The 22,281-nt window shown below is 44.1% G+C and overlaps 1 protein-coding gene across 2 annotated transcripts in view; it reads left to right on the top strand.

Annotated features, from left to right (window-relative positions):
* The window catches only part of WHRN (whirlin), a 130,443-nt gene that overhangs the window by 63,559 nt on the left and 44,603 nt on the right, over positions 1 to 22,281 (top strand). For both annotated transcript variants that reach the window (XM_048513475.1, XM_048513474.1), the window contains exon 3: positions 2,400 to 2,525. In XM_048513475.1, coding sequence (XP_048369432.1) covers positions 2,400 to 2,525 — 126 coding nt within the window. The remainder of the gene's footprint in view (positions 1 to 2,399; positions 2,526 to 22,281) is intronic.

Raw genomic sequence — 22,281 nt, 5'->3', positions numbered from 1 at the left:
GCTTCCAGCTTGCAGCTTATAGTTTGATCAAAGCCTGGTTGTGGCAAGGCTCAAACCGGCCTCTGTTGCCTCCAACCTCCCCATGGAGATGGGGGGGTGAGCCTAGCTGGCCCCACTCTCGATCTCCAAATGGAGACTGGGGGGTGAGGAGAGCTCCGTGTGCCACCGCTCAAATGCACCCCTCCTTGGGTCCAAGATGCAGGTGTGGAGGGGGGGGGCACACAGGCACCATTTTATTAAACTACACTGCTGGCCAAATCTATATTTTTAAATGAAAGCAAAAGTACAAACTGATACCGCCTGTGACAAATTCCAATACTTTGCCATATTTTCTGCAGTTGAAATGCAGCATACAAGGAGTTAAACAAGGACTGCATATGATTGGCTGGCTGAAAGGAGAGTTCTTGAGTTGGTGTGTAGAGATTTTGAGGGGGGTTCTGTTCAGAGTGAGCTAGTGAATGGATATGTGGAAAGAGTGCTGTTCTCTGGTAATTTAAATATTACTCTGAGGGACAGCATAGTCAAAGGAATCTGAACAGAGTCCCTGGTGTAAATAAACATGGACATACACAGGTAGCTAGTTTGTATTCTCTGAAGGGAATCCATACTCAGGTGCTAAGCAGGAAAGCTTATTTTAAAGAGAAAAGAGAAGAAGTTTACCTTCTGAGGAATAGAAGTAATTCCTGCTCTGGAAAGCAAGTGTGGGCAAGACATATCTAGCTAAGGGATTGTCTTGAAAATCTGTGTGAGGGGAAACTGTTTTTGGACAACTTACCAGAGGGTAAACGAGAAGTCTTTCTGATTAAGAAAACTATAAACTGAATAATCTTTCACATTTACTTACATGTGTATACCTACATACAACTACCAGATTGTAACAACTGAAAGAAACTAAATTGTAACCAAATAAGAAGAGAAATTCAGAAACAGCTTGTTGTTATTAACATCATTAATTTTCAGGCTTTATGTTTCCTGAAATTTAGTACACTGCCAAACTTCTTTTGTTCTTATGAATGAAGAATTCATTTTTCATCTTTTTAAAATTATAAAACCTCTGGTGCCTAAGTTTTTTTTCTGACAGAAGGAAAATGATTTATTTTGTGTTTCCTAAGCATAGACCTCTGCCTGGCTAAAAGGTGCCAATCCTGAGCAGACGACGATTTTTAAAAGAATCTTATTATAAAAGTAGGAAAACACAAAATGAAAATCTAAAGAAAAAACCACCACATTACCTCTTTATTATAACAGTTGATAAGGGAGCTACTTAGTAACAGAAGATATTATATACATACATACATACATACATACGTGTGTGCGGGCATACATACATACACACACACACACATACATACACACACATATACATACATACATATATATATACACAGACACACACACACATATACATATACATGTATACAAATACATATACATACATGCATACATACATACATACATACATACATACATACATACATACATACATACATACATACATACATACATACATACATACATACATACGTGTGTGTGTGTGTGTGTGTGTGTGAATATTCCTTCAAGCTCCAACCTAAGCAGAAAGTTTTTCAGACTAGCCTTTTTCTTGACATTTTAAAAAAATACGACAGACATAATTTGGACATGGCAACTATGCTGCTACGAGCTAAAATGACTAAATTAAAGCTACTATAGTTTAGTCACTGGAAAAGACTCACTGGAAATGTTGAAGGCAGTTGGAAAAGAGGAAGCCCAACATAAAATGGGTTGACTCAATAAAGGAAGTCATTTTGCCTTAACAAGGACTGTGACTCCCCTCTGAGGCCCAGGGCATCCCTATTCCTTCTCCCGACCTCCTAGTGGGAGAAGGGAGTGCGCACGCTGCAAAACAAGCCATCTCTTCCAAGCAATTGAGCCTCCCCCATCTCCTGCCACCACCCCTTCTGTGTCTGCCACCCGGGGCACCTGCCCCCCATGCCCCACCTAAATCCTGACCTAATCTCATTGAGTTGCTGGGAGAATACAATACAGGAATGGACAGAGCCATGCATAAAACCCTGAGCTTCATGAATGAAAGGTGGGATAAAAATGTAGTAATTAAATAAGTAAATTACTGGTGTGTTTTTTTAAAAAATCACATTAACCATTAAGTGATTTGTATAGGAAATTGGAGTATCAACCCTGTTGATAATTATTATTTTTTAGTTCAGACATGAATTTTTTTTTTAAAAAAACACCTTAATCTTTGGATGCAAAAATACTTGACAACTATTTGACCAGTCAGTTAACTGCTTAATTTAAACTGGTCAAGTGGCTAAGTATAAATCTTGTTCCTTATTTTGTTTTAAAACTTCTGCAATCCTCTAAATTGCTCCCAAATGAATCACCTTTTCTTGGCACAGGTGAACTTGATGCTGAACGAAGGGCGGTCTCTGGGCCTCACGATCCGTGGAGGAGCTGAATATGCCCTTGGAATTTACATCACAGGCGTGGACAAAGGCTCTGAAGCAGAAAGCACAGGCTTGAAGGTGAGTAAAGATGTGTGGGAAAGGACTGGCTGCATCTTGTATAAGGGAGGATCACTTCTCATATTCATGCACAATAGTTAACCATGAGGTTTGGGCATTGTTGTGCACATTTCTCCATGTTAGGTCTTGAAACCTTCAGCCAATAAATGGACTCTGAAGTATCAATCAGCAGCGTTTATTGATGAGGTATTCAAGTACCATACTTGGCAAAGCCAGTTCCAAGGAAACTGGTATTTGCAGACCCATAACCCATAACAAATCCCCCCTCCCAACTTCCCAGAGGTGGCCACTGGAACCAAGACTGCCCCAAGGTCAGCAAAAGATAGTGAAGGAGCCACCTGGTCTTCTGCCCACAACAAGATAACAGTTGTAACTCTTCTCTCATGGGACAGGAGATGCAGGGGATCGCTAGTTTACTACAAAGCATGCAAAGCCATAAAGCATGGGTCAAGGAAAGAACGCAGTGGTAACATTGGCACTGGTAACATTGATTGGTTATATCTGGTGATTACATAGTTTCAAGAATGCATTTTGTTTACTCAGATCCACATCCCCCTGACACTCCACACCTAGTATCAGATGAATTGGCACTGCAAATTGCTGATAGGTACATTTGCAGTGCTGAAGAGATAAGCCAAGTAGCAGGACAACTGCCACATGGATGCAATTTGGAACAGCTTCTGTGTGATGTTTCACATTGGAGCAGTTGAATCCTTTTGGAAGCTGACATTGTTGCTTTCTTCTTGCTTTCCTTTGCTTTGTTACTCTGGTGTTTCAAATAGCATGTGCCATTTTGAATATTTGGACTCATGGTACAGATGTCGCTCCAGTTCACATGGATCTTAGTGTTTTTTTTAAGTCCTGCCCCCACATTCAGATATTCTGAGATGTGGTTCCTGAAGTGAGCTAATGAAATGTTGTTAATTAGCATCAGATCCTAAGATGGTTCTTTTATACTATTTTGAAAGTGTTGGTCATGCTGGTTTATAGCTAGTTATGAATTTCCTTTTAGCACTGTGTGCGTGCCTGCCTGCCTGTGTGTGTGTGTGTGTGTGTAAAAACAACTGATTGGAAAAAGGCTGAATTAGCATTTGTCTCTGACTGGTTTAAACAAAAATTGGAATGTTTTTATATCAAAATTAACTGATCATGTATTTATCATTTATCTATTTAAAACATTTATCAGCACCCTTTTGGCTTAAAATGTCAATAAAACTATAAAATACCTAGAGGACCATAAATTATCTTTAAAATATTCTGAGGTAATCACTGATAGAGTTTGTTTAAAGTGTGTATGATAGAGTTGCCAACCTCCAGGTGGGGCCTGGAGAGCTCCTTCTTTTGCAACTGATCTCCAGACAACACAAATCAATTCCCCTGAAGGATATGGCTGTTTTGGAAGGCAACCTCCATAGCATTGTACCACAGTGAGGTCCTTCCCCTACCCAACCCCCCCCCTTCAGGCTGTACCCCCCCACCCCAATCTCGAGGTACTTCCCAACCCTTGGCTGGCAAGTCTAGCTTGTGGTGATCCAAAATAATACGAGCCAAAGTGACGTAATCATAAATGTGGGCTAGAGCTGGGAAACCCTAGGTTTACATCTCTATACTGCCATGAAGGTAACTGGGTGACCATGGTCTAGTCCAGGGGTCTGCAACCTGCGGCTCTCCAGATGTTCATGGACTACAAATCCCATCAGCCCCTGCCAGCATGACCAATTGGCCATGCTGGCCGGGGCTGATGGGAATTGTAATCCATGAACATCTGGAGAGCCGCAGGTTGCAGACCCCTGGTCTAGTCCCTCTCATCTTAACCTACCTCACAGGATTGTTGTGACAGTAAAATGGAGGAAAGGAGGACCATGTCCATTGAGGTGTTCTCTTTGTAGGAGGGGCAGGACTCTTAAAAATAGCACAACAGGTATAGCGCTCTCGTACAATTTTATGTTTTCTCCCACCAAGTCCATAAAGAGTTATGTTATAATACTTAAAACATCATAATTAAAATGAAAACTGGTTTGGAAACAGCCGTTCATCTGTTTAGTCATGACAAATAAATGTCATGCTCTGAACTCTCTGACATTTCATAGATTAAAATACAGATATATGAAATCCTTGTTCTTCTACTAAAGATTACTGCCCAAAGCCTCCCCCATTACAGGAGGCTGAAGGGTATTAGTCATTTGGGTGCACAAATTATTTTTTTAGCCTTCGGCGATCCTGTCTTCCACTGATTTAAAACTGCAGAGGATGATGTCTCTGTTATTTAAGTTAAACTGAAGGAAGGATCCAGAATTCGGCTATAATTCTTTACCAGTCCTACTAGCAGTAGTGGAACATTTTAGGGATTTTTTTTCTTTATTAAATAAAGATCTTTCTAGAATCAGTCCAAAATAAACATACAACCAACATTGTAAATATTATCTTTTTTAGCAATCGAAATATCAAATATACAATACAAAGTACAGTTTTAACAGGGTAATTGTAAGTTTTCAACAAGTACAGTGAGAACTCCTGAATAATGATGCTGTTAAAATGATTTAAACACTATGTTAGAGTGTGTACTGTGAGTGAGTGCCTTAGTACTCATGTGTACACACATTGACCAATATATGCACTAGATAGGGTTTTTTGTGTTCCCCCTGGCAACCAACACAGGATAGAGAGTAATTGCTGGCAACAAATTGAGGCCTAGACTCTGTTGCTGGCAATCCATCAGAGCCACTTCTTCCATGCATTGGAAGTGACATTATCATGTGGGGATGCTCTGGTATTTGAGCAAAAACTCTACAGTGGAAGCCATTTTTACCATAGAGTTTCAGCTCAAATCCCAGAATGTCCTGTGTTTCCAGTGATATGATGACCATCACTTCAGGTGAGTGCTGAACACATCACCTGCAGCAAAGACCTAGACCTCAATTTGCTGCTGTTAAGTCCCACCCCCCAGCCAGCTGAACAGGTTCCAAAGCAGAGAATCCCCCAGCGGGGGTCTGGCAACCCTTGCGCTAAAGATGAGATGGATCCACCCACTCATTTCAATGATTAGACTTCTGGGAAAGGAACTGAATTTACAAGAACAAAAATTCTAGTATTGCACAGTTTAAAAAGAATTAGTAAGCAATTCTGCAAAAAGCAAATATTGAGGAAAATTTGAGAGGGTGATTTACCAGAGACAGGGCAGAAAATGGGACTGTTCCTGTAAATGGAGGCCAGAGTGCTTTATGGAAGTTTTGTAACAATTGTTTTGATTCAGCTACATACGCCCAGGTTTTTAAACTGTGGTAGGTCACTCTTTCCCACACTGGAGGAGCTAGCTCCCACCCCAAAGCAAAGCTGTTTCGTTGTTTGATGATATCCATACAAGCTTTCTGAAAGTTTTTTTGTAAACAAATAGTTCCTTGTTATGCATGGCTGAGATTTAGGGTTGCTAGGACACAGCCAGCAATCCCTGGGAACAATTAGGGGGTGGAGACTAGTAACCATAGAGTAAATCCTAAGAGTGTCTCCTGAAATCAGTTCCAGTTTTCATTGGAAATGACACTGGAAATGACATGAGTGTGTTGGTGCAGTGCCAGTACACACCTGCATCCTTCCCTCGTTTCCTCCTGCTGGTACTTCAGGCACAGGTGGGCATCAACCGGAATTGCCAGGAGGCTGACCACTACAGTGGCAGGTGTGGCAACTCTACTGCTGGTCCTAGAAGGTGGTAACAATTATTACACAATTATTGTGTAGTTTCAGCACAGAACAGTTTAAAAAAATGAGGCACATCTGTGTTTGTTTCAGAACTGTTTGCAGGATTACTTAGAAGATCTGGGCAGACAAATGAAGACTGTATAAACAAATTACAAGAGCATCTATTTGCAGCTTATTCTTTGGGGGTTTGGTTGCTTCTGTGTCACGTGCAGCCATCTGGCAACAGCCTCCAGCAGTGTAGAACTGCCATAAGGCAGTGTTGGGGAACAACACAAGGACTTTGCCTCACACCTGTGGTTGGAATGTTGTGTCTCCTCGGTGCAGGGGCTCTTGCTGGGAGAGCATCTTTAACCCTCTTGCCTCCTCCACCACTACTTTTCATGTCCTCAAACTGCTCCGTGAAGCTGCTGTTGGCTCCACTGGTAAAAAAAAAATCATATTGCTAATGTAAATTTCATGGCTGCTTCTTCCTGCTTTCTGTGATGACAAACAGAAGAGCACCAGTGTGCATCAAGGAGGCATGAAATTACCATTACCTGTGTGATAAGAAGTCCTCATGTATTTGCTCACCACACACAGTGCCTTGTAATGTGCTAGAGCAGGGATCCCCAACAACACAGAAAGTCAAATAACTCAGTATAAATACAGACATGGGTATGTCCAAGCGGTGGAAAGACTCTGAGACTGAATGCTGGAGCAGCAGTGCCGTAGTGGTTAAGAGCAGGTGTACTCCAATCTGGAGGAACCGAGTTTGATTCCCTGCTCTGCCACCTGAGCTAAGGAGGCTTATCTGGGGAATTCAGATTAGCCTGTACACTCCAACACACGCCAGTTGGGTGACCTTGGGCTAGTCACAGTTCTTCTGAGCTCTCTCAGCCCCACTGAGAATTTTTTTACTCCTGTATGTATGTATGTATGTATGTATGTATGTATGTATGTATGTATGTATGTATGTATGTATGTATGTATGTATGTATGTATTTATTTATTTATTTATTTATTTATTAAATTTTCTATACCGCCCCTCCCTCGAAGGGCTCCGGGTGGTGAACAACATAATAACAATCAATTACATTAAAAACCCAGTTAAAACAGCGAAATTAACAAAATTACAGCGGCGTCCAGCATAAACTTCATAAAATGTAATAAACCCACCCTGGAAAGAAAACAAACCCAGAGAGCTGAGGGCCCCACAAAAACTAAGGGCCCAGAGTGTAAACGGGGGGAGAAGAAGAAGGGGGGACGCACATCAGCGGCCAGCCTCTCCAAAGGCCCGGCGGAACAATTCGGTCTTGCAGGCCCTGCGGAACTCTCCAAGGTCCCGCAGGGCCCGGATAGCTGATGGTAAAGTGTTCCACCAGGCAGGGGCCAGGGCTGTAAAAGCCCTGGCCCGGGTAGAGGCCAGCCACATCATCGAGGGGCTGGGGACCACCAGCAAATTGGCCTCCGCCGAACGCAGAGGTCGCAAGGGGACATATGGGGTAAGACGAGAGTTATTTGGTAAGGAGTTGTTGCTTCTATATAGTGGAGACTGAGGGACAGTCCCATACAACTTCATATCATATTGGCATTTTCGAGAACTACTTGTATATATAGTATCTGTAAATATATTGAGCAATTTTTTGAAGTTAACCAGTCTTGTGACTGCCAGCCTTCTCTTGCACATGCTGCTCTGGTGCTGTTCATGTTGCACAACCCCCTAATATTGCGACAACCAGGAAAGTTGCTGACAGACACCATGGCACCCACTGGGGACTCCTGTTTTATTGGGACCATCATTGGAGATTGGAACCCAGGCCTCCCAAGTCCTTGATATGCACGCTATCCACCGTGTCGCACTGATTTCTTTTTATTTCTTCACTCGAAATCAGCCATCTGACATGTCTGGCAGGCTCCTTTCAAGTGTACCTTGCCAAGTCGCATAAGGCCATTGTTCTGAAAGCAAATCTATTTTTACTTTGTCGCAACTCCCCTGTATTCAGCTCCTCATAAGCCAAAAGAGCACGGGGGTGGGGGGTGGGTGGGGAGGGAGTCGTCTCCTCCTTACCCAGCAAACTATTTTCTGCTCAGCCTCAGTGCCCCTTCTGCCGCTTGGGAGAAAATTGCTTTTTCCCCCCCCTGGTTCATGTAAAAGGCCAGCAAGTTTGATGCGGCCAGCAGAGCATTCCGAGCACGAGAAAGACAAAACTAATATCCGCAGGCATCGTAAGACGGGCGCTTTCGATGGAGAAGCGATTTGAGGCTTCCGGCAGACCATAATACGTATCATTATCTCTGTGTTCCTCCGTCTGTTCATATCTATTTCAGAAAGCAGGGGGGGAAATGGGGGAATAGGCTCCCAGTCTGTTCTCAGTAATAGTTTGAATACTGCCCATTACCCAGAGAGGATTTTGGGTTGGGGGGGCATTTCTTCTGCTGTACAAGAGACTCATGGGTGGGTTGCCTTGCTCACCAAGACATCTGCTGGCAAACCTTTAATCTTGGCCCATTCCAAGATGTTTGCCACCCAAGAGGGGGGGAGGAAGTGGTCTGAGGAGACACTGAAAATGCCATTGTGTAGGTCAAATTTGGCCACAGCCGTTTTATTGGTGTGCTGGCAAAAGGAAACAGAGGTGCATCATAGGGGATGGATCCAGCACTGGGCAGTACAATTGCTCCCCCCCCCACTAATATCTTTCCCCTAGTCCAGAGGTCTGCAACCTGCGGCTCTCCAGATGTTCATGGATTACAATTCCCACCAGTCCCTGTCAGCATGGCCAATCGTAGTCCATGAACATCTGGAGAGCCGCAGGTTGCAGACCCCTGCCGTAGCCCAGTGAATGGGGGAAAGCACCAACGCCTGGAGCAGCAAGATGGTGCTTGGGGGGATGTGGAAGCCAAATCTTCCCTTTCCACAATTCCTTCCTCCATGCAAGTAGGATGCTATTCATCAAGGTTATCTCCTTACCCTCACAACAGCCCTGTGAGTCTCAGCCAATATTAGCTCAAAATTGGTAGGATGTGAAATGGGTGGACTGTTGTACTGTGCCTGGGGAGACCTGGGCTGAAATCCCCAGTCAGCATACCACTACTTTCAGTAACATAGGCCAGGTACTCACTTTCAGCCTGACCTACCTCTCAGGGTTATTGTGAGGATAAATGGAAGAGGAGAGAGCCAGGCTTCCCTGAATACCTTAGAGTAGGGGTGGCCAACCTATGGTGCTCCAGATGTTCATGGACTACAATTCCCATCAGCCACTACCAGCATGGCCAATTGGGGAAAGGTTGCATTTAAAATGTCACAAGTAGATATGGAGCTGCACAGAGAATGGAATTATTAGCACATTTTTGCCCCACCTGTCAGCACAAAGTGTTTCTGCTGGGCTTAAAAAAATTAAAACCATTCATACAACTTACAATAAAATGCACATTAGCTCACCAGTCTTTTATTAATTTTGTGCCACCCTTCCTCCAATCAAGTTAGCATGATATTGTTCAATTTTACCTAGTGGTGGGATTCAAATAATTTAACAACCGGTTCCGGTGGTGGGATTCAAATAATTTAACAACTGGTTGTTTACAAGTACTATTTTAACAACCAGTTCTGCCAAAGTGCTGATTTTATCCCCACAACAACCCTGCGAAGTATGTTACCTGAGAAAAAGAGTGAGCCATGGGCCCAAGATCCTTTGATAAGCTTTGTGGCTAAGTGGAAATTTGATCTCAGGTCTCCTTTGTCCTAAACCACCACTGTTGCCAACAAACCATACTGTCAGTTAGAGAAAACACAGCTCTCAAAACAATTGCTCTGAAGCCAAGCCAAAAGCTTTGCAAAATGAATACATTTTTACAACCTTTGTAAAAGCTAAGTTCCACTCTCCTGGTGCCACTGTCAAAAAGGCCCTGTTGTATCATCAAGGTGGCATACAAATCAGTCTCACTGGATAATCTCTGATGATTTGAACTCGGATCTCCCTAGTGCAAAGCCATCAACTGAACCAGGGGTTGCCTCTGCTAGTCCAGAGCTGGCAACTTGCTAGGGGTTTCTGGGAGCAGCAGCATTCAAATATGCATCACTTCGACACACAGCGTCACTTCCAGGTCAAAACCAGAAGTGACATCATCACATCAGGGTGGTGCTTTCAGATTCCCCTGAAACTAACTCTACAGCATTGCCCCAACATGATGCCACCACTTCCTGTGCTGCACCAGAAGTGACATCACATGTGAAAGCAACCTATGTTCCCCTCCCCCATTTCCCTGCTGTCTCCCTACTGAGCAGCAGCAGGGGCCAATTGGCCATGCTGGCAGGGGCTGATGGGAATTGTAGTCCATAACATCTGGAGTGCCAAAGGTTCGCCACCACTGACCTAGTAGGTCTACTCAAACCCCAACATTCATCAGGGAAGAATGAAAACAAGTGGCCCGGCAAGGCCTTTCTCTGCCAGCATGAAAGTGGATCTGTGTCCCTCTTGCAAGGGTTGAGTTGTTCATTAGAAACCAAGGCAGTGCCACATGTCCGGGCTTGGCAGTGCATTATTAATCAACACAAGGCATTTGGTGACAGCTCACACTGGTTAATGTCACGCCGGAGCGTGAGGTCTTGTCTTGTGTGGCTCTGGCACTGGGGGGATTAAATCTAACGAGGGTGCCAAGTCTCCTGACAGCTTCAGGCTTCCCTCTGTTCTTTCCCCTGACTCCGTGTTCCGAAAGGACGGGGATGAACAATATACGACAGACAGTTCATTAACATTGCAAAGCCGCCTGGTGTTTTGCCTTTTAAAAGAATTTTAAGCACGTTCGTAGAAACCCATGAAAATATAATCCTCTGGACAGGAAAACAAGCAAAGATGCAAAATTGCAAAAAAATAAAAAAAACCAGAACGTTGAATGGAGTTTGGGGTTTTATTTCCCCCCCTCCCCATCCCTTGGTGTCTCCTCCTTGAATACCGCTGAAAAAGGAGCCGGCTAGCCACATCTTATTTTAGAAGCAGCAAAGCGTTCCGAAATGGATTGCCTGCTGTTCTAAAGAGGCCCTGGAGAGAATGGATCATTATGCATTTAATTCAAGGCTCCTTTGGCCCGCTGTGCATTCTGTCAGTGACGGGAGATGTTTGCAACAACGGGCTGGCGTGGAGCATGTCGTGCGTGACTTGTAAAGTTTCCTTTGGGGGGGGGGATCCTATTCATTAGGAGGCTGGCAAAGATGCCATTATGGAGCAGAGGAGATGTTGTAAAGTTTGCCACCTGGTGTGTCCTTTTGCTGGCATCTGGGACGCAAGAACTCAGATCTACATCGTGCATGTGGAGCTCATGAACTCATGAGGCTTTAAACCCTGGGGGAAGCTCTATTTGAGCACTGGATGAACATCCAGACATCTGAGAAGGGTATTGTTCTGCCCCCCCCCCCCAAGTGAATCTGTTTTTGGTGCCTTGTACTTGGCTAGGACAGAGTGGGGGAGACACACGCCAGGTTCAACAATAGGTTTATTACTTGAGAGAAACAAGACTCTAACTCCTCCCTTGGGACTATCTAAGTCAGAGTTCGTGCTTGTCTTGAGCAGGTTTGAAGCTGTAGACTGTGTCTTCTCTTGGTTGTTTTCAAGAAAGCCCACTGTGTCTTGCTTCCTTTCAGTTCTTTCAGTCTTTTTCTAGTTCTAATTACTGTTAAATTTAACTTGTGCTCTATGGACCACCATATAATAATATGGACCTCACGGATATTCCAGTCTCCAACTACCCTTAGCACCTCACTCTGACCGATTGGCTAGAACTAAAACAGGGGATTGCTGGGTAAAGAAAGGAAACGGCCTTTTGGAAAATGTCTTAAAGGGACAAGGGCTAACTAAAATACCCTCCCTTAGAAGACTTAATAATGAACTAAAACCATGCTAACTATGGGGAAACTAAAGCTTAATGGGGGCATGACATGGATAGGAGTATGGTAGCTTTGTTGATTCCAGGTATTGATTCGGCTAGGATATCACCACAGCTGCATTGGTGTAGCATCAGTGAGGAAGGGTATAAATCAACATATGACAGCCTCCAGTGGGTCAGACCCAGTCCATAGCATCCAGCATCTGGTTTCCCACAGTGCCCAGCCAGGCACTTCCAACAAGCTCTCCTGTAGTTGCCCTGCATTCCCTGGAGATCAGAGACATGCTGACCCATACGCTCAGCAAAATCTGAAGCTTTTCTCCAGCCTAAGGAACCTTCTTCTAACCTGAATGACTCTCCTGGCACTGGGTTTGATTCCCCACTCTGCCACTTGAGTTGTGGAGGTGTATTCGGGGAATTCAAATTAGCCTGTGGACTCCAACACGCTCTAGTTGGGTGACCTTGGGCTAGTCACAGTTCTTCGGAGCTCTCTCAGCCTCAGCTGCCTCACAGGGTGTTTGTTGTGAGGGGGGAAGGGAAAGGAGTTTGTAAACCCCTTCGAGTCTCCTTGCAGGAGAGAAAGGGGGGATATAAATCCAACTCTTCTTCTTCTTCTTCTTTTTCTTCTTCTTTCGTGTCAAATATTCTTTTTAGCTTTTCATAATTCTTTGATTTCCTTCAGTTGAGGATCTCCTTTGCAAAAGAGGGCTGCTGAGAAATGCCCAGCCCCATTCATCTCTTCTTTATTCATGATTTGGCTGAATGAACCTGTCATTATTCTTCATCCATCTTTTCCATAACCCGCCTGCCCCCACAAACATTTTCATTCAGCGCCACAGGATGTTAATTATTTTTTCTGCCCTCTTTCCGATCCATTATGCTGATCTAATTTGGGTTTGGGTTGGTTTTTTTTGTTTGTGTTTTTTGAAATAATGAAAATAAGGAGGGGACACTTCTTCAAGGCCCTGAGCTGCGGGTGTGATGCATGCATGCCACCCCTTTCTGCCATTTTGACTTTTCTTTATAGAGCAACTTTTTGTATCTCCCGCTGTAAAATGAGAAAAGGTTCTTTGAGTGACATTCACATGGTGGGGAGGAGCAGATTTCATCCCCCCCCCCTTCTTTTATTCTTCTAATGTTTTGTTTTGTGGAATCCTTAATTCCATTCTAAAGTAGACAAGCACTATATGCAAATATAGCGTATTTAAAGGACTGATTCACACAAAACCCTCATATCCTTTTTGTGGCTGCCAAGGAGGATTTTCAGTCAGACGTGGCCCATTCATTTCTAGGTGTTTGAGGGTACAATTCAGACTGGGACTGAGACATGCAGAGATAAATAAGGGGGTTCATCTGGGCAGAAAGAAGGGGACAAGAGGCTGGGCCCCTTTCCTGACCTTGGGTGAGATGGGCCCTCCAAGGGCTCTGGGGCTGTGGCATTTGCCCAACAATGCCATTGCTGAGGCCAGCCCTGCTTTCAGTATCCTGAGAATTTGGCAGCTGCAGCCTTCTTCATTGCATTCAAGGGAGCTTGGAAGGTAAATTCAGAAAGCCATGCTAGCAAGTCTTGAGAAATGATGACAAAAGAGTTACAAAGAGAAGCAGAATGAATACTGAACTGTTGTTGCAGCATCAAAGGGAAGGCAGCAATGTTTGGCTCTTAGTGTGAGACAAATTATGAAAATGCATTTGTGTTTGATGCTCCTATTCCCTCCTCCATAGCCATCCTGTTTTCCACCTGCAACCCCCCCCCCCCACACACACACACAAACCCACATTCTAATTCATCCAATATTGATTGATAGGGTAGGTTAGGATAGGTCAGGATAGGTCTGCACTTGATAGCACTGAACACAATATTGATGCTAAATCAGTTATGGAGCGCTGCTATCTACACTACTTTCGGTATTGCCCAATTGTTGGTTTTTAACAATTTAAACTTTCTTTAGCTCTGCCCGTGCTAGTGTGAAAGTCATCACAACATTAATTGCACAGGAATGCATCAGTGAGCTGCAGAGTTTCAGTGGAACCCTAGAAGTCACCTCAACACAATGTTTTGGAGTGTTTTGAAGCATTTGAGCAGAGTTTGTTCGGGGTGGTGGTGTAATTTTCGAAGGAGGGAGTGTGGAAGGCACGGAAAATTGTTTCCCCCTACTGTGAAGCACTGGAGCGATTCCATGACAAACTCAATACATGGCGATTCCATGACAAAATCAAAACAAAAGGCAAAAATCACAAAATGGCTGCCAGGAATCATTTGGAGGGTGTGAGTGTGGACATAAATAGTTGTAAAGGGGGGGGGTGAAAACATTTTAGAAACGTTTTCAGGGATTTGTACAGTAAGGGCCTACCTGCAGTCTACCTGCTGTCTATTCTGTGACCTCAGCATGCTACCACCACATCCTGCTTCAAACTGTGCAGAGATCTAGTTATAATCTAGTTGTGTTAAATTTGTAGATAAACCTCCATAGAAAAAATGTTGAGAAATGCTTGTGGGAAAACATGCTGGTATAGCATGCCTGGTCCTCGTGTGCAGGTTAATGCTAGCAGTTGCATCTTTGAAAATGTTTAAGGGCAAGCAGATAGTTCATATTAAACTTTTCGTTGATGTTTGTTGATATTGTCTTTGATTTTGCTGTTTGCTCCTGGGGGTTTTTTTGTGGTTAGTTTTGTAGATCCTTCGGACTCTTCACGGATGGTGGAGTTTGAATGTGCATTGTGTGCACATCTAGTGTTCTCGTGACATATTGTGCTGATTTTATTGATGCCCAAATGATATTGAAACGGGTGCGTTGTTCATAGGGGGGAAATGGTGTGCGGAGGTGTGAAAACAAAGAACTACACTGATTTGATTTGCACAAAGTGAATCCTAAATGGAAGCCGGGCCTTTAGGGTCCTTGCTGCAGGGCGGAGAAGTTTGAATTCTGGCTTGAATCCTGTCTTTAGTACTCAGAAAACCATGAACCAAACTTGAGTTGTAGGGAAATGCTGGCAATTAGTGAGAATCTGGAAAGCTTCTGGACAGAAGCCAGAGAGATGAGGCTATCCATGCACTGTGTGCTAGGAGGACAGTGTGGTAGGGTATGCAATTAAAGGTGTCATTTGCATGTTAAAGAACTCCATGGGAGATTAGGGCAGAGAGAGAGAGAGAGAGAGAGAGAGACGCAGAAGCATCTCTGTTGAGAACCTGCTGTTGTTTTCTCATAATACCCTTGGAAAAAGAACTGTGGCGGACAGAGAAGCAAACTGAACTGAGGATGTATCGCAATTTCCCCCGGCCATCCAAGCCTCTGGTTTCTTGGCTTAACCTTAATGCAGCCTCTCCATTTTGCAATTTCTCTCAGCCTAGGGAAGCTGTTTCAATTCCAGTGCAAAGAGATCTACTGATGTCATTTCAGAATTTCATAAGAGAGCTGCTTCCTCCCCTGTCCTCGGTCTGCACTAAATGTAAAGCTCTAGTTAAATTCCTTTCTGGGTTTTGTTACATTCGCCTCAGGGCAAAGACAGATGTAGCATTTTAAATCCGGCAAGAGAGGTTTCAACATCACTTCTTGCCCAGAACTTATGTATTTGACAGTCTTGAAGTGAATTTGGCAGGGAGTGGGGACTGCTTCTGAAAGTTTTTAGTGTCTTGATGGAGAAGATGGCTGCGTTGGGCACGTACTGGCTTGCGCCTGTGTTACCATCACCATATATCCCCTTCCTTAATGGCCACGGGAGTTTTGCAACTATTTTCAAAGGATTTATGAAGGATGGGTTCGTAAATGGATAAACATAGGCCTGCCTAAATCAGCTTCAGGCTTGCAAAAATGGTATATGTTCTGACCCCCCACTGAGCTAGGCTCAGAGGAGGATCCAGATGAGCTCCAGCAAGGCAAATCAAGAGGCCCGGGGAATCTCCATCACCACGTTGACATTTTCTGCACAGCACAAATAAAATGTCTTGCAAATGTTATAAAACAAACCATTTTGGCTTTTTCTTTTTTCTTTTTGTCCACAAAACATGGGAAAATAAAGCATTTCTGGCAAGAACGGTTCTTTCCCTTTTTTATTTTTTTGGGTGAGGTATCTTTTGAAGCTACGGAAGTATGAAGAGTCAAAGTCCATGCATGTTGCTGATTCTTCTATCGCAGGGGTCTGCAACCTGCGGCTCTCCAGATGTTCATGGACTACAATTCCCACCAGCCCCAATTGGCCATGCTGGCAGGGGCTGATGGGATTTGTAGTCCATGAACATCTGGCAGAGGCGTTCCTCCCATTGGGCAAAGTGGGCAGTTGCCCTGGGCGCAGCCTTGTGGGGGGGGGGGGCATAGGTCTGTTTGTTGGATTTTTTGTATTTTCAGTGTTTTTTGCATTTTTGGCCTGCAGGGGGCACAGTTTTTAGGCTAGTAGCACCAAAATTTGGTGAGGTTTGGTTTAGGGAGTCCAAAGTTATGGACTCCCAAAGGGAGTGCCCCCATCCTCCATTGTTTCCAATCGGAGCTAATAGGAGATGAGGGCTACACCTTTGAGGGTCCATAACGTTGGACCCCCTGAACCAAACTTCACCAAACCTGGGTGGTATCATCAGTAGGGTCTCATGAGGATACTCTGAAATTTTTGTGCTGCTATCTTAATAATTGCACCCCTGACAGCAGGCACCCCCTAAATTTCCCCAGATTCTCCTTTTAAATCCACCCCCCCTTCCCTGCCAATGCAAGTTTGTTTTCTTTCTTTTATTCCTCTCAATGCCTAATAAAGGTTATTATTATTATTATTAAATCCATCCCCTCTCTCGGGCATAGATTTAAAGGGGAGAATCTGAGGTCCCCGGGTTTAAACATTGAAAGTGCATGCTGTTTCCTAGGGTGGAGAATCCACCTCAAAAAGAGTCATCATACTCTTCTAATGTTGTGCTTAGCCATTAGGACCCCAGATTCTCCCTTTAAGGTGGATTTCCAAAAGTGAGAATCTGGCTCTCCTAGTTTAAACACCATTGAAAACTAATGCTGTTTTGGGGGGTGTGATTCCTAGCATCACTTGTTTAAACTAGGGAGCCCAGATTCTCCTTTTAAATCCACCTTAAAGGGAGAATCTGGGGTCCCCTGTTTAAATAACATTGAAAGTGATGCTGTTTTCCCCAATTGGGGGGATTGGATACAACACCATAACATGTTTTCATAGCAGTAATAAAACATTTCAAAAGCATTTTGAAAGTGTTTTCAAAAAATATTTCTGCTGTGTTCAGATTTGTGAGTTGGGGCATGTTCTATAATGTGATGGTGACTTTGAAACAACCAGGGCTCCAGTTTGCCTAGGTACGCCCCTGACATCTGGAGAGCCACAGGTTGCAGACACCTGTCTATCATGTCTCTATAGCTTTGAAGATAGCACACAGACAATTTTTCAAAAGAAGAAACAATACGTTAGTGTAATCAGCAGGCAATACTGAGTTTATTAACTCAGTATTGCCTGCTGGTTACACTAACGTATTGTTTCTTTCTCCCCCAGGGCAGTATTGAGTTTGCTTTCCCAGCTCCCAGATCTCTGTATTCAACATCAGGCTATACGCACAAAATTGCACAGAATCTTTGTATGCATACTGATGAAATGTTGTTGGGTTGGAAAGGAGTGCTTAAAAGAGGGTTGCAAGACAACATCCTTTAGAAGTGCTGCTGTGGAGAATTTATTGCCTAAGCCAGAGCTGTCCTCAGAGCATGGATTTCGTTTTGCAAGCTGCTGCTAATTTACTAAAAAAAAAAAAAGAGAGAGAGAGAGAAAAGAAACCTATCCAGCCAGGAAAACAAAAATAGAACCTGAGCACTTTAAATGCTTTGAAGCATAGTGTGAACCCAAGATTGCTATTGGCAACTGATAATGCATACTGAAGATAGCATCAGATCCCAAAGAAATTAGCACTCAACAGATAGTTCAAATCTATTTTTTTAAGGGAGTAGCATCTGAATATGTTACAAGTCCTGGGCTGCAAAGTAATAGTGCATAGAAAGTCACAGCAGGATTGAGCCCATGGTTATGATGGACTCTTGGGAGGGATAAAAATATATAGAAATAAAGAGTACATTGGGCAGAGCAGGGAAGAGCCAGTCTGCTGACAGAGACAAGTTTGGGCTCGGGTTCAAACCCATGCGAAGCAGTCTGGAGTAAGAAGGGGAAGGGAAGATGGCTAGAAGAAAACAAGAAAGTTGCAAAGAAAACAGGAAAGCACCTTTAAAATATCACATGAGCATGGTTGCCAACCTCCAGATGGGGCCTGTCACTTTCCCACCAGTTCCCCTGGAGGAAATGGCAATTTCAGGAAGTGGACTGTACAGCATCACATCCCTTTTGAGCTCCCTTCCCATCCTGGCTCCACATCTCCAGGTATTTTCCAAACCAGAGCTGCCAACCCTATAAGGACAAGTCATGTTGGATCAAACCAAAGACCCCATTAAACCAGCATTGTGAGTCCACTGTGGCCAGCCAGATGCCTTCAGGAAGTCCAGCAGCCAAGGATGAGGAGCCCTCTGCTGCTGTTGCTATACCTCCTGGGGCACTGCCTCTGAACGTGAAGGTTCTCTGAAGGTCTCATGGCCAGTAGCAGTTGATGAGGCCATCCTCCATGAGTCTGTCTTATAAAGGCAACGTATGTTGTAGCAGGGGGTTCTCTAAATTAATTGTGTGTTAGGCATGCAGAAGTATCTCTTTTGTCTTCCCTGAACCTGCTGCTCTCCAATATTGGCTGATCTTGAGTCCTAGTGTTATGGAAGGGAGACCTGTGAAGCTGCATTACACTGAGTCAGATTGTTGGTCCTTCAAGGTCCGTATCACTTCCTCAGACTGTCAGTGGGACTCCAGGTTCTTCGAATGAGATCTTTCACATCAGCTGTTTCCTAATCACTTTAATGGGGGATGCTGGGGATTGGTCCTGGTGCCTTCTGCATCCCAAGCCGATGTTCTGCAACTGAGTCATGGCCCCTCCCCATTTCATCTCTTTCTGCCTTCTCTGTATCAAGCATCATTTTAGAAACCTCTATTTTGTCTCTCCTCCACCCCAGGTCATGTTTCTCCAAGGTGAGCAGCCCCAACCAAGGTCCATGCACTCACCTGCCCCCCAGTGATGCGAGGAAGGAGTAAAGCAAAACAGCCTCCCCGCTGCCAAGAAGCCCCCATCAGGTTTAACCTTTGTTGGTGTCATAAGTCAGAAGTCCCGTCTGTCGGCATAAGGCAGAAAATGGCCAGGGGAAGGAAGCCAACTAATGTTGGCTCCTCCCTAGCCACCCCCCCTGCCCCCACTATGCTGGTAGTGGCAGGGGCTCTGGGATGCCGGTGCCATGTCTGACACCACATTTCAGCCCTGAGGAGCACTGTAGTGGCTGCATGCTGGCAGAAACACCTCTCCTCTGGGGTAAGTGCCTTGGGAAGGGCAAATCCACAAGCATAGCTATGTGCTGTTCCCACAGGTGGATCCCCCACCCTCCTCTGGTTGAGACTCTTAGAAGTTTAGAAATGAGGCACTTGAAGAGAGCCACCCAGATAGCCACACATTACAAAGCTTTAGGCATGGCCCAGAAACATGTGTAGTTAGTCCATGTGTGAAAAAGTCAGGGCTCTTGGGAAGGATAATGGGTGGGATATAGCAGGACAAATATGTCAAACCATTGGAAGGAACTCCAGAACTTTAAAGTCTTCTGGTTCAAGTCTCAGGACACCATGATATTTGTACAGTTTGGGTGATAGTTACAAGTTCATATAGATACTGCATGAAAGATAAGAACTCCTTTGTAGAAATGTTGCAATACTTGGATTGTAAACAGTTTAATGTAGTTCTTGGGATGGTTTCTTGTTAGACATGAAATGTAAGACAGAAATAATGAAACATTCTTCTGCTACTTTGTTCTTTTGGATTTTCATTTCATTTTCTGTCCAGGGTGCTGAAATCAGCATGGACAAATACATGTTTGTGGGCAGATGGATTTAGAACTGAAGATATGAGACTGGGTCTCCTGATATTTTTCCATTGACTAGAGACTGTCAGTTTGAATCAGAACCCAGAGACCTAGTGGGCAGGAGAATTTATCCTCTTCCCTGCTTAATTTTCCAGCAGAAATCAGCACCTAAAACTTGTGCTTTTAATTCCAGGTATTAAAAGTATTTAATTCCGCTTGTGTTGGTTCAGGGCTGTGTGGAAATGGGGATGCCTCCAGTTTAAAAATGTTAAAATATCTGGCAGCTGTGAAATCTATCATCATCCTCATCCTCATCCTCATCCTAATCATCATCACATGGGTGAGGCTCGAAATGTAATGAAGGCCAACAACCAGCTAAAGATCTGGCAGCTGTGAAATCTACCATAATGATGATAACGACGACGACGACGAATTTTACTCTAATTTACGACTACTCCGACGACGACGCATCTAATTTTTTTTTAATGACGACGACTAATTTTACCTAATGCATCTAATTAATTTAATTAATGAATTTGATGATGATGGTGATATTCTTTTAGGGCAAGGTGTCTTTAAATACGTTGGCACTCAGTTTTTGTTTCTTGTGTGGTTGCTATTTCAGTTGTAGACATAATCTCTTTTGAATATTACATTACATAATTTATGGAATAAACAATCCGATGGTGTATTCACTTATTCTAAATAAAAGAGCTCATGTAAAAAATAACTTGCAAATTCCCCAATTTCCTCCCTTTTTCTCCACCATCTCAAGCTGGGTTTGTGCTTGGATACCCAAATGGTAGGAGGGCATTGGATGAGTCTAGTCTTAGCAGATGCTGTATAGCCCGAATGATGGGAGGAAAGAGAAACCAGAGAGGCTGAAAGGTTTGGGCAGTCACTCCTCCACTGGAGGAGAGGAAGCATTCTGAGAAATTGTGAGACTGAGAGGTCTGTTTGCTTACTCCATTGTGTAAGGATTGGGAGAAAGGATTACGTAAAGGGCATTGGAAATTGTGCTGACATTAACGGGGGAAGGAAGGAAAGAAATACATGAAAGCAGTTGGCAGGAATGTGTCTACTATCTGCTGAGCTTTCCTCACCGCCCCCCTCCAATCTAAATTGTGTGCTGAGAAAAAAGCCTGGTGGCTTGACTGCAAAATAAGAATTAGCACCATTTGGTCTGCTCCTTTGGCCAGCATTCTGCTTCCAAGAGCCAGGAGTTCAGGTTTTCCCTGCAATGGTTGTGTGTTAAGTGCCATCAAGTTGCCAGCCAATGTCCTCCAAAGCATCCTATCATTAACTGCCTTGCTCAGGTTTTACAGACGGGGGGCTGTACCTTCCATCGCATGCTGGGTCTTCCTCTTTCCCTTCTGCCTTCAACCTTTCCTAACATTAGTGACTTTTTAAGTGATTCTTGCCCTCTTCATATGTGACCAAAACCTCAGTTTCGTCATTTCAGCTTCTAGGGATAGTTCAGGCTTGATTTGATCTAGAGCTCACTTATTTGGGGTTTTTTGGCAGCCCACGTTTTTTTAAAAAATCAACTTTGTTTTCTTCATTGTCCATCTTTCACACCCATGCACAGTAATAGGGAATACTATGGCATGGATTGAAGTAATGAAGTAATCTTGGTTGCCAGTGACACATCCCACACCTACTAATCCTTCCTAGGTCCTTCATGGCCACTCTTCCTAGTCCTCAATTGCCTCAAAATGGGAAATCCTGGGGCAGCGCCACTCTCCAGCCATAACAAGACCAGCTGGGGAAGACCCAAGAGCTGTCTGGGGCCACCACTGTCTCAGGCTGCAGTGTGATGGGAACTGCAAAGTGTTCCTAGGTTTCAGAGAGACTAGTTCAGCATCCCGTTGCTGCAGTTGCAGGAGGGAGCAAAGCACAAGGTAACTATGACTGAAGAGCTGGAAAGCCTAGAAGTTGCATGGAGGGCTCCCATGAGGGGACTGGATTCCCTTGAGCATCACTGGAAGCTCTTCAGTTAGCCTCTCATCTTCCAGGTGAGCTGAAAGAAGCGAGCCATAAGCCAGCGCTCTCTCACTTTGGGATGGCTCCCATCTGAGTCCACCACTGACCTTTTTTCTGAGGTTCAAGAAATGATCATGGCTTCAGGGAGGAGGTTGTTTTTAGAAGGAGGAGGAGAAGGAGGAGAAGGAGAAGAAGGAGAAGAAGAGGAGGAGGAGGAGGAGGAGGAGGAGTTTGGATTTATACCCCACCTTTCTCTCCTGTAAGGAGACTCAAGGTGGCGGACAAGCTCCTTTCCC

This window comes from Sphaerodactylus townsendi, linkage group LG12, assembly GCF_021028975.2.
Source record: "Sphaerodactylus townsendi isolate TG3544 linkage group LG12, MPM_Stown_v2.3, whole genome shotgun sequence".
Classification (NCBI taxonomy): Eukaryota; Metazoa; Chordata; class Lepidosauria; order Squamata; family Sphaerodactylidae; genus Sphaerodactylus; species Sphaerodactylus townsendi.
The sequence above is the reverse complement of the archived record's forward strand: the minus strand, read 5'-3'. Positions and strand labels throughout refer to the sequence as shown.